The following is a 12,620-nucleotide window of genomic DNA, read 5'->3' as shown; positions in this document are numbered from 1 at the left end:
ACTACCTGTGTAGGACTTGGTCAGAAGAAGGACAGGAGGAAATCACAGCCTAGAGAACCGGTATGCCAAAGGTACCTCCATCCACAGAGGCCAAAGGGAAGGGCTGCTACTCCGGGCTTCCTTGGAAGACTGACTGATGATTTCATTGCTCCCTGGTGGGTGCAGTGAGATCTTTTTCGTTGGGGGGCTTTCTCCTGACTGTCAGTGTTCCAAATATCATCCAAAATTAAATCAGAGTCCAAGGCAGAACTTTCCTCAAACTTCCAATTTAATAAGACAGACATGTTGGCACATCTGTGGAAAACCCGAATCTGAAAGCTTCCTGAGTTTTCCACCCAGTTGAAAGTTCAAGATCTTGCCCCCACACCCACAAGTCCATCCCATGGTCCAATCTCCCACTGCCACGCTGGCAGCTTCCACCCATCCACTTCCGGTCAGGTGCAGAGACAAAGGATGACCTTGGGCTTCTAGAAAGGAATGTTTTATTTTGACAACAACACATTCTACTCCTTACTATCCCCCCCCCCCAATTACCCCATAAAGAAAGAGAGGGAGTGTGGCAGGCCAAAGATTCCAAAAGGAATCTGACTGCAGGCCTGACACTGACCAGACAACATGGTCATGCTAGAGCTGTGATGGCGAACCTCTGGCACGCAGAGCTCTCTCTCTCTGGGCACGCATGCCGTCACCAGCTGCTCTTCTGATTTCTGGCACACATTGTTTCTAGCTAGTCTTTGTGGGTGCCGGAGCACCAGAAAACGGCTTGAAAACGGCCAGAAAAATGGCCCAAAAGGCCAAAAATAAACCCTACCCCAAGCCATTTTCAGGGGCATTTTCAGGCTGTTTTTGGGCTGTAAACCAGCCTGGAAATGACCCCAAAACAGCCACCAAAATGACAGAAAAACAGGCACCCGTGTGCCAGCCAGCAAGTCTTCAGGTTTCCAGTGCTCCAACGCGCACACATGCACACGCTTTCCAGTTTGGGCACTCGGTGCCGAAAAGATTCGCCATTACTGAGCTAGAGACAGGTTTCCTGTTTATTTCCCCTTGACTTCAATTTAAAGTTTTAGATAGCGAGAGATGCGATACAGAAGTCGTGATACAAGTATGTCTAGTTCTGTGATGGCAAACCTATGGCACGCATGCCGCAGGTGGCACACAGAGCCCTTTCTGCGGGCACATGAGCCGTCGCCCCAGCTCAGCTCCACCGCACATGCATGCGTGCCTCCAGCCAGCCAGCTGGTCTTCAGGTGTCCGCCGTGCATGCGCAGGGAACACGTGTGGGAGACTTGCACGGATGTGCAGGGGTGGGGGTTGTACGCATGTGTCTGGGGCGCACATGGGTCATGCACATGTGTCGGGTGGGGCAGGCATTGGGGGTTGCAAACGCATTGCCTTATCGGTGCGCACATGTGCGCTTTCAGCATGTGACAACAGAAAGGTTAGCCATCAATGGTCTAGTTTAATGAAAAGAAGGACTAGGAGTGACATCATAGCTGTGTTCTAATATTTGAGGGGCTGCCCCAAAGAAGAGAGAGTCAACTTATTCTCCAAAGCACCAGAAGGCAGGACAAGAAGCAATGGGTGGAAACTAATCAAGGAGAGAAGCAGAACTAAGGAGAAATTTCCTGACAGTGAAAACAATCAATCAGTGGAACTACTTGCCTCTAGAAGCTGTGAATGCTTCAACACTGGAAGTTTTGAAGAAGATGTTGGGTAGCCATTTGTCTTGAAGTGGTGTAGGGTTTCCTGCCTGAGCAGGGGGTTGGACTAGAAGACCTTCAAGGTCCCTCCCAACTCTGTTATTCTATTCTAGGCTAGCAACTTGGGGAGAGAGAGAGCTGCATCTCCCCAGGGTATCCAGGAAGCAGAGGGTGGTAGAGACCTCCCTTTCCCACACATGAATGGGAGTGAGCCGAGATTTCCCACTTCTTCTGGGCTTCCCCGAGTGGGTCAGAGAGCTGGACGGTTGTTCCAAGTTCAGCCTTTGACACAGTGATGTCAGAATTAATTTGTAAGTTGGCTTCCGTCGATTGCCTCACCCAGCTGATCTTGTCTGGCTGGGCTTGGCCAGGTACCGGCGGGCAGATCCAAGGCTGGGGGAGAGGGGGGGGAGAAGAGAGCGTAGGAGAGCCCTCCAGGGCCAGGCGTGGCGAGGGGGTGGTGAATATTTCCTCCCGCTGCCAAGAAACTGCCTAGAGATGGCCGTGAATTGGAAGCGAGGCTCGGCTGAAGAAAATCTGGAGGGTTTGCAGTTCATCCTCTAATTCAGTGGTCTTCCAACTTGGTAACTTTAAGACTGGTGGACTTCAACTCCCAGAATTCTCCAGCCAGCTATGCTGGAGCTCTGGTGGAGCTATGCTGGCTGGAGAATTCTGGGAGTTGAAGTCCACAAGTCTTAAAGTTGCCAAGTTTGTGGACGCCTGCTCTAATTTTTCCTGCTTGTCCATTTTAATACAGCAGTGTAAAGCATCCTAAAGTCTTGCGCAACGAGAGGGAATGACGGCATCCTCTAACTTCTTGTCTACGGAGGCTGCCCAGAGTTTGCCTTCCATCTTTTGTCTTTGGGGATTCTTATGGGGACTCTTTCAAAAGGCAGCGCAAGACACTCCCTCCCCGCTTCTCTGGAGAGCCCGAGGGGAGGGAGGCTGGCACCAGGCTCTCCTGGCATGGCTCTTCCAGGGCAGCTGCTTTGCGGCTTTCAGGCCAGACCAAGCCAGCGTCCTAGAGAGAGGGACAAAGGCACACACACACACACCACACCCCTCTTGTGTACATACGCGTCATCCTATTCCCTTTCAATGTAAGCAACTTTTCATAGAGATTAGAAAAACAGTGAACAATAGTAAACATAAATACCATATCTATCTAGTACAAATAGTCCTTGCTTAGTGATGGCTCATTCAGCCACTCTTCTAAGTTATGATCTCTTCTCGAACTCGTGCCCATAACAGTTCCGGTTATGTGATCCCGATTTGGGCACTTGCCAATTGGCTCAACATTTACAGGGGTCGTGACACGCCACGGTCATGTGATTGCCACACCCGGCTTCTGATCAGAGTTTGGGGGTGGGGGTGGGGACCTGGCAGGAAGTCACTAGTCCCAGCCTTGTGGGACCTCACTTAATGACTCTGCTGTTTATCTATTGGGGTAAGAACTAGTTTCCCTTCGTCCATGATGTGGCTGTACCTGAGAGGACAGGCGACCTGTGTCCATTACTGCAATCTGGCTGGATAGAGAAATGGGCCTCCCCCTTGTTGAGACGTTTCCTGGGCTGTTGTCCATCCCAGGGCAGGGAGGCAGCATTTATTTCATTTAGCAAGACGGCATTTATGCTTGTAGACTGCTCCGTAGGGTGTAATGGCACTTTCTGGATCGTTTACAATACAGAAGCATCCTTTGTATCTTTGCTCCCAACAATCTGGGTCCTCATTTTCCCGACCTGGGGAGGATGGAAGTCTAACTCAAGCCCTGTCCAGATCGAACTCCTGGCTGTGGGCAGAATTTGCCTGCAATGCTGCATTCTGACCTCTGCGCCACCAGGGCTCACTTATGGCTCGCTTATCCCATGCCGCGATCTCGCTGTTGAAGCAACTGAGTGGCTACTGCTGGTGGGGGGAAAGCTGCAGGGGTCTCTTCCCCTGTGGTCGTCCTTGGGAGTTGGGCCTGGAGAGGAGGGGAGCCATAGGCTCAGGCTCTGCCCAAAGAAGAGAGGTCGTCTCGGGGTGCAGGTGAGCCAGCGTCTCCGCCAGTGGAGTTGTGCTCCCCCGAAGGGTGGACTGGCAACGGGTGGGTCCTCAGGGGGAGCAGGGAAGCCATGGGGAGGACAGTGAATGGGGGTTGCTCTGGTTCTCAGTGGATTGTGCCCACTGAAGGTGGAAAGAGGAATCCAGCGCATGGGACCAGAGGTCTTCCAACTTGGCAAGTTTAAGACTTGTGGACTTCAACTCCCAGAAGTGAAAGTCCACAAGTCTTAAACTTGCCAAGTTTGAAGACCTCTGATCTCAGTGGAGAGATTGCAGAGGAAGGGATTACAAGAGAGTAAATTATGCTGGCTGGAGAATTCTGGGAGTTGAAGTCCACAAGTCTTAAAGTTGCCAAGTTTGGGGACCCCTGGCCTAACCTAACCCTGACCAGCCAGCATTCCTACTATCCACGTTTGATGAAGTGCCAGCTGAGATTCACCCAGGTGGCCCATTTCTGTGGCAGAGCAAGAGAAAGTAGAAGCGATTCTGGGCAGCACTGTTATGGCGCAATGCCCTCAAATTCTAGGGTCTGCTCTATTAAGAAAGGTTAATTCTGACTAATTGGGAGCTTTCAGAATTTACCTGGATCTGCGGAGTTTATTCTGCTGCTGCTCTTTTTTCACTCTTGTGCATGATTTATGCCAGTTACACTAATCTTGGGGAGTGGCAAGTAAAACTATGCAGAATACTGGAGCTCCACACCCAGGAAGATGTAATTAACTCTCTCTCTCTCTTTCTGTCCCACACACGAATGCACACCTGTCTCATTTACCTGCTTATGCATTTCAGTGTTCTCCCCTGACTTCCCATCTTCCCCCGCTTCCATCTTCCATGCATCCATACATTCAGGGTGCACCAAAAGTCAGGCCCCGTAGAGAACGTAGGATACGAATGACATGAAACGCTCAAATTGGTTGCCGTTTTCTTCCAAACACTTCCAAGCACGCCTAGGTACAGCCATATTTTATCTTGAAGTATTAAAATGAATGAAACACTGGGGCCTGATTGGTGGTACCCCCTGCAATCAACCATCAATCGATCAAATCCCTCCTTAGGCACGAAGCCAGCAAGATGACCTTGGGCCAGTCCCTTCTCTCAAAAGGAGGAGGCAGGGGAAGCCCCTTCTGAAAAATGCCGCCCTGGTCCAGGCAGTTGTCAGGAATCGAGACTGACACAAAGGTGCGTGGGCACTACAGACACACAACAGCCCTGTTTAAAACTGGGCCTTCTAAATAGACCCCCTTCTCCTGGCTCTTTTCTTAGCCTCTCTGGAGCAGAGTTCCCCAGCCCTTCTGGGTTGGTGGCTTGGAGCAGGGGGAGGGGATGATTTTGTGGGAGGGGCAAGGGCATATGTGCATGTGCATGCATGGGTGCCTGCGATGTTCGTGCAAGTGTGGCCGCAAGCGCCCGCAATGACACTTGCGCAACTGGGTCTGCGAGCTCCGACAACAAGGCTTGTGCAAGGAGAGCTGAAAGCCCTGTGACGACACGTGAGTGGCGCCTGCAATTATGCTCCTGTGAGGGGGGCTGTGCGCACGCATAGAGGTGCGCACACTGGCCAGCCGATTACGAGGCCCGGTGGCGATTACCCTGTGGGGCGGTAGTGGGCCATGGCTCACAAGTTGGGGACTCCAGCTTTGCTGGCTGGGGAATTCTGGGAGTTGAAGTCTTCCAGGCTTAAAGTTGCCAAGGTTGGAGACCCCTCCTCTAGAGCATGGCTGGCTCAGGTATTCTGGGAGTCAAAGTTCACAGATTGGGGTCACTCTGGAGAGTGGGGGCCAAGAGGAGCTCTCCAGCCCTTCCGAAAGGTGAAGAACGGCCTTCCCAGTTAGCAGCCATGGATGCTCTGGGCCTGGTAAGGGCCAGGAGCAGTTGGTACCCAATGCGGATTTGGCACCACAGATGTTGGGCCATCCAAATGTGTTATGAGTTAGCAGCCTCCTGTTGTATCAGCTGAAGCTCTTGGAGCCCCACCCAAGGCTTTCTTTGCTCCTGCTTTACTCAGGAGTAGAGTTCTACTCAGCCCCCTGTTTTCATGACAAAGCAATCAAGTGAGAGTTGTGAGGGTCTAGGAGGCAGGTTGGTGGGGTATCGGGTGTGTAGCAGTTTGTGTTTTACCCGTCAAGCTGTTTCTCTCTTCAGAGGCCATTAACAGACCTCACTAGTATTTCAAGATCCTGATTCTTAGTCTACGTTTGTTCATCTATAGCAGAGGCCTTCAAACTTGGCAACTTTAAGACTTGTGGACTTCAACTCTGGAGAATTCTGGGAGTTGAAGTCCATAAGTCTTAAAGTTGCCACGTTTGGGGACCCCTGATCTATAGCTTTAGAAAGAAATCATAAACTTTCTCAGGGGAAAATTAGAATGAAATGGAGTTTTCAAATTAAATGTTCGTGTTCCGGTGCAAAATAAATGCTGCGTTCACCAGTTCTATTCTTGTAAATATTCTAGGTTGAGAAACATAAACAGACAAAGAAAGGAAAAAAAGAAAGAGAGAGAGAGAGAAATGTACTTGAACTGAAAAAAATGGGAAAGGGGCACAGCATTTTGGCAGGGAAATGGGCTGCTCTTGGCAGGCACCATGGTGCAATTTAACTGGGAGACTTTGCAGCAGAAAAGCCCTGTGGGGGTGGGGGAAGCACCGACTTGCTCGCTCTGGCTGGATTGGAAGCTCAAGTGTGCAAACCGTGGAGCGAGCCTCCGTCGGCTGGAACGGAGGAGACCTTGCAGGGGTTGCTTTAGACCTCCAGCTTTGGGCTCAACAGGCCACCAGCAGTGTTCAAGAGGCCCTTGCCAGGTCCGTCGGGGTACTATGGTGTCCCCGTGGACACCCAAGATGTGGGGCCAGAAGGAGGCTCAGAAGGTCAGTTCCCACAGTTTTGAGAAAGGACAAGCAGTTCAGCCTCCGTGCAGCAAGAAGGATGGCAGCTGGTGTGGAATAACTCCCGAGGGAAGAGAAACAGCTGACTCCCTTCTCTGTCTTGGGGAGAGCAGCCCTGAACTGACCCCTTGTGATTTCTAATCACGAGCAAGAGGAGGGAGAGGCTTGTCCAGAGCAGGCACCAAGATGCCCAGGCACCACCACTAGAGAAATAATTTAAATGAAGTCAGATCTGACTGCAATAGGGCATTGCCGAAATGGTGTTCCTAATAAATGACTGGATTTCTCTTGAAACTTGGCTCGGGGCTCATGAATTAATTAGGGCCTCTTTTGGAAACCTGACAGGCGTTTCATAGAGCATCCCTTTGGTGTCGGTCCTGCACAGCAGCGACTGTGCAGCCTTCACCTCGTCAGTGGCCGATTATGCGCCCTTTACCTCCACACATGCGCCCTCCCCCTTCTTTGCCCACTCCAGTCGCATTGGCATACACTGCTCAGACCTGCAATCCTCTGGTAGCCTTGTGTGAATGACTCCCCCTGACTTCTGTGCTGCCTTTTGTCGGTTTGCCGGTCTCTTTCAAGGATGGTCCCATCACCCTTTTAAACAGTCTGCAGCGTAAGGGGGAGCTGTGTTTCTCTCCCCCCCATTTAAGCCCTACCACGAGCCAACAGCCTTCTCCGCTCTCTTCTTAAAATGATTTCCCCTGTCAACCTATTTAACTCTTCTCCAGCCCTTAGCTGGACAAGGTTGGCATCTTCAAATGATGTACCTTCCTGAACTCTCCAAAATAAAAGTTTAACGATAACATATCAGAGCTAGAGTCCTTGAAGATTAAAGGAGTCAAAAATGTCCCTTTTCACTCAGCCGCATCTCTCTCAAGCCCCTGGAGCTTTGTATTTTCCTCCTCTCCCTGCCACTCCATGTGGAGAATGAAGAGCCAAGGATCGCTCCTGTCAGTTCCCAGCAGAGGCAGGAGAGAGAGAGACATTTCCTCAGATCACTGCGGAGGGGAGTGAAATCTATTTCACTCGCACAGCCATTTTCTTCATCTTTCACCCAGGTCCAAAGGGTCTGGCTCAGGTCATTGCTATGCCAGAAGATCGGACTGAAGCTTGGCCTTAAAAAGGCTCTAAGCCGGACCTGACCAGCCTGCTAAGACAGGGGTCTCCAACCCTGGCAACTTTAAGGCTTGTGGACTTCAACTCCCAGAATTCCTCAGCCAGCCGGGAGTTGAAGTCCACAAGCAAAGCTGGCTGAGGAACTCTGGGAGTTGAAGTCCACCAGCCTTAAAGTTGCCAGGGTTGGAGTCCCCTGTGCTAAGAAAGAAAGGGAGACCCAGAGCAGGCTCCAAGCTAGTGAAGATGGTCAGAGAAGGAAAAGTCAAGCTGCCAGAGAGGAATGGCATTTTCATCCTAAGCTGTCAATCCTGGGTGGAAAAGAACCAGGTGGTGATGCAAATATGGAGTCTCCATGAAAGATTTGTTGATGGACAGCACTCAGGGACCATCAGCATCCGTCTTCAACCAGTCTTTAATGGGACTGGACTCTCTCGGCTGAGCTCTTTCCTTTTTCCAAACAGACTGAAATGAAGGCCATGTCAGCCATTTTGGCCTAGTGGTTAAGGAACCAGACCAGAAAGTGGGAGATGGGGAGAGCCAGTCGACTCTCTCTCTCTCAGCCCAGCTGTTGGGGGGAAAGAGGAGGAGAAAGGTTGTTGGATATGGTCACTACCTTGAGTTATTTGTAAAATTAAGAGAGGCGGGATACAAATAAATAAATAAAAATGTAGCACTTGGGAGTAGAAATGTAGGACTTTGAAATGTGCTCAGATGCTCTCCTTGTGCAGGTATGGGCTGAATGTAACAAGTGCGGCATATGCCATGTGAAGCCCAGCTCATTCCGTTCTGATTTCCTTTTTCCTTTCTTTTTTGCAGATTCATGTCTGGCACAGGGCTGGTGATTTACCCAGAAATTGGGGACAAGCTGGACATCATCTGTCCAAAGGCAGAGCCATCCAAACCGTATGAATATTACAAACTGTACCTTGTGAAACGGGACCAAGCAGAGTTCTGTAGCACCATCATGGACCCAAATGTGCTGGTGACCTGCAACAGGCCTGAGCTGGAAATCCGTTTTACCATCAAATTTCAGGAGTTCAGCCCCAACTATATGGGCTTGGAATTCAAAAGACACCAGGATTACTTTATCACATGTGAGTGACCCCCCCCCCAGTCTTCCTCCCCCCTCCCTGTTTTCCCCCCAGACTTCCGTGGAGAGTCTTACGGTCACAATCCCCTAAACTCCGCTGAAGACGTTCCCTACACTGGTAACGAAATGTTTGGAAACCAACCCACAGGCGCGGAGAACGAAACTTCACCCTCCTCTCGCAGTCTTTCTCTTCCCCTCCTCTCTCTCCCCCCCTCCCCCCCATTTCCACCCAGGGAACCTCTTTCCCATTAGGAAAGACCCCGCGTTGTTCAGTTGCAATTTGCTAAATGCTCTGGGGAGCCATCTTGTTACCTGTGGCTCTTTTGAAAAATTCGGAATTGAAAGTAGGTGCTTTGCGGGAAGCGCAAGGGGAAGGGGATTCTCCGCTCGCTCCCTGCGGGCGAGCCAAGCGTGGCTGCTGGCCCAGCACAAGGGTAACGTTTGCTTGGGTAGGAACCAAGTCTGAAAAAGGGTTCTGGATTTGCTATGTTAAAGCCTCGGGAAAGAGTCTGAAAACAAAGTCAAGAGTCTGTTGGCGGACTGATGGGAGCGTTTCTCGTGATTTTGGTCCAGAGATTGAAACCAAAGTGAGCTTCCGGTTAGAAGTCCTCTCCACACACCCTTGGTGGTTGCTTCGATGGCCCCCCATTGAGTTTCTCCCAAGCTCTGTCCCGCTTTAACTGTAGCTACGGAGCATTTGGGCTTCTTCGGGAGAATCCAGCGGTTCCCTTGGCTTGCGGATTTGGACATCCCTTGGAAGGGCATTTTCTTTTAGTCTGGGAGGGGCTAGACTACACCAAGCTGTTTTGGTGAAAGACCAGCCCAGAGCTGTGCAAAGTCACTGGCATGGGAGATGGCATGGGATATGCTACTTGTTCTTCCTTTTGGGCACCTGTGAAATGCTTCTCCCTGGCAGAGGTAACAAACCTATTCGGGAGCAGTGAGTGGGTCTTTTTTAGCTCCACCGCAGTCTGTGCCCTCCCTTCCCCCAGATTGTCCTCCCTCCCTCCCTCCCTCCCCTCATCAAGAGCATCTTGTGGAAGTGGAGGGGCTGCAGCCAGGACAATGAGTGTGTAAAAAAAGTACGGCTAGTCCTTGACGTACGACCCCAATTGAGCCCAAACTTTCTGTTGCTAAGTGAGACATTTATTAAGTGGGCTTTGCCCCATTTTATGACTTTTCTTGCCTCAGTTGTTGTGAATCACTGCGGTTGTTAAGCTATTAACCGCATCGTTAAGTGAATCTGGCTTCCCCGTGGACTTTGCTTGTCAGAGGGTCACAAAAGGGGATCATATGATCCAGGGGACACTGCAACCATCATAAATATGATTCCATTGTCAAGCATCCGAATTTTGATTCATAGGGATGCTGCTATGTTCACAAATGTGAAAAAACGGTCATAAGTCCCTTTTTTCAGTGCATTGTAACTTTGAATGGTCACTAAATGAACTGTTGTAAGTCAAGGACTGCCTGTATGTCCATCCATAGAGGGAGAGGGACAATGGGAGTCGTTCTGAAGTACCCTCCCTGGGTTTCTAAGAGAGTAAGGGGAGAAACTCTTCCAGTCTTCAGCAAATTAAGATAAGAGTTAATACTCATCTTAGTACACATAACACGTGAAGTGTTAATACCACTTTATAATGCCTTGGTAAGGCCACACTTGGAATACGGCATTCAGTTTTGGTTGCCACGATGTAGAAAAGATGTGGAGACTCTAGAAAGAATGCAGAGAGGAGCAACAAAAATGATTAGGGACTGGAGACTAAAACATCTGAGGAACGGTTGCAGGAACTGGGTATGTCTAGTTTAATGAAAAGAAGGACTAAGGGAGACATGATAGCAGTGTTCCAATATCTCAGGGGTTGCCACAAAGAAGAGGGAGTCAAACTATTCTCCAAAGCACCTGAGGACAGAACAAGAAGCAATGGGTGGAAACTAATCAAGAAGAGAAGCAACTTAGAACTAAGGAGACATTTCCTGACAGTGAGGACAATTAATTAGTGGAACAACTTGCCTCCAGAAGTTGTGAAGTCTTGAAGAAGATGTTGGATAGCCAATTGTCTGAAGTGGTGTAGAGTTTCCTGCCTGAGCAGGGGGTTGGACTAGAAGACCTCCAAGGTCCCTTCCAGCTCTGTTATTCTATTCAATTCATGTCTGGACAACCACAAAGGTCTGACATATCTCTTTGTGGTACCTCTTTTGGTTAGGTACAATATTATCATTTTTGGAATAATGTAACAGGTAAACAATCACAGGTACTAGTTCAATCTAGGTAGGGAAATTGATCCTCGGAGCAGGGAATCCACTTTTGCCTCCCGCCTTCTCGTTCTAACGTCATGTTTGTGTTATTTTTGTCAAGTGCCGAAGAGCCTTGTCGGTGGGGGATGCAGCCTGAAAAGGAGGCCCTGATTGATGGACTCTCTCCTGTGGCTGGCGTTAGGAAGGCCTCTAATGACGTGGCAAGACGGATCCTTTTAGGCCCGGCCTTTGTTCAGCCTTTTGGCACCGAGGGCCTGTTGGCAGGACAGGCAACATCCGGTCCTGCTTATCCTTCCTCCCAATGGACGTCTCTCGTTTCACTGATTTGGGAGAAGGACTCGTTTGGTTTCTGCGGCATCTGCTTTCTATCGCGCCACGGAGGACGCATGGAATGCTTCTAGCTGGGGCTTTGGATACCAACAGGGTTTCTTTCTTTCCAATTGTCTTCTGGTCGGGCAGTGTCTAGATCAGGGGTGTCCAAACTTGGGAACTTTAAGACTTGTGGACTTCAACTCCCAGAATTCCCCAGCCAGCATGGCTGGCTGGGGAATTCTGGGAATTGAAGTCCACATGTCTTAAAGTTCCCAAGTTTGGACACCCCTGGTCTAGATGCTTCCAGAATGCCAGTGTGGCTTTGGCCTTCTTTCCTTCGTTTCCACCCTCCACTTCACTAAATGGACATATGTTGGATGTGCTTGTTTGGCTTTAATTTCCATTTGAAGGATCGAAAGTGGCAAGACAGCGAAGAATGGGCCACATACAGTTTTTAGATAATGACAGACTTGGAGCAGAATTTCCTTCCAGGCGGTCCCTTGGTCCCCCTGTGAACTTAATGGGTGGAGGGAAATTGAAAGCAGATGCCTGTTGGACCCCTTCCGCCAGCTCTTCTAATCCAGAAAACTAGGATTTTCTGCTCTATGAAGTTCTCGGTCTCTAAAAGGAGCAGTTCCTTTGCTGCCATCTTGGTCCCGTTAAAAGAGCTTCGGGAATATCAGAGAAGTCACTGAGGCCTATGAGTGGAAAGCAGGGCAAGAGGTTGGCAGAATCAGAAAGGGGGAAAAGAGGTGAAGACGAGAACTGTTCTAGTCTGGATAGAGCTCACCAGTGGTGGGTTCCTCCCGGTACGGTATGGTACGGCCATACCAGTAGTAGCCCGGAGCAGCTGACAGCGTACCGGTATGGTGGCTCGTTTGGCCCACCCGCCCGCATTCTATACCTGTTTTTAAAGCAACCTGCCAATTGCGCCTGAACGCATAGCATGTGGCGCCTGCGCTCGCCCCAACAAGCAGCTGAGTGTCGCAGGGGCGGTATATTGCACATGTGTGCGCAGCACGTGTGCACGAACAGGAAGCGCAGTCCCGTTATCAGTGTACCGGTAGCGACGGTAAGAGTAACCCACCCCTGGAGCTGACCACCCATTTGTAGGGAAGGGGATAGGTTTTCCAACCACATGCTCAGTGGTTGTTTCGTATTTCTCCTTCGATAGGAAGCAGTTTCCAAATCTTTCCTGAACTGGGCTTTCAT

At 50.2% G+C, this 12,620-nt stretch overlaps 1 protein-coding gene across 1 annotated transcript in view; it reads left to right on the top strand.

Annotated features, from left to right (window-relative positions):
• EFNB1 (ephrin B1) overlaps positions 1-12,620 on the top strand; it is an 81,505-nt gene that overhangs the window by 30,881 nt on the left and 38,004 nt on the right. Inside the window, exon 2 of the mRNA XM_081964028.1 lies at positions 8,564-8,841. Within this exon, the coding sequence (XP_081820154.1) occupies positions 8,564-8,841 (278 nt within the window). The remainder of the gene's footprint in view (positions 1-8,563; positions 8,842-12,620) is intronic.

This window comes from Natrix helvetica (genome assembly GCF_964273705.1).
Source record: "Natrix helvetica genome assembly, chromosome: 11".
Classification (NCBI taxonomy): Eukaryota; Metazoa; Chordata; class Lepidosauria; order Squamata; family Natricidae; genus Natrix; species Natrix helvetica.
Note: the sequence above shows the minus strand (reverse complement) of the source record. Positions and strands in the feature narration are given on the sequence as shown.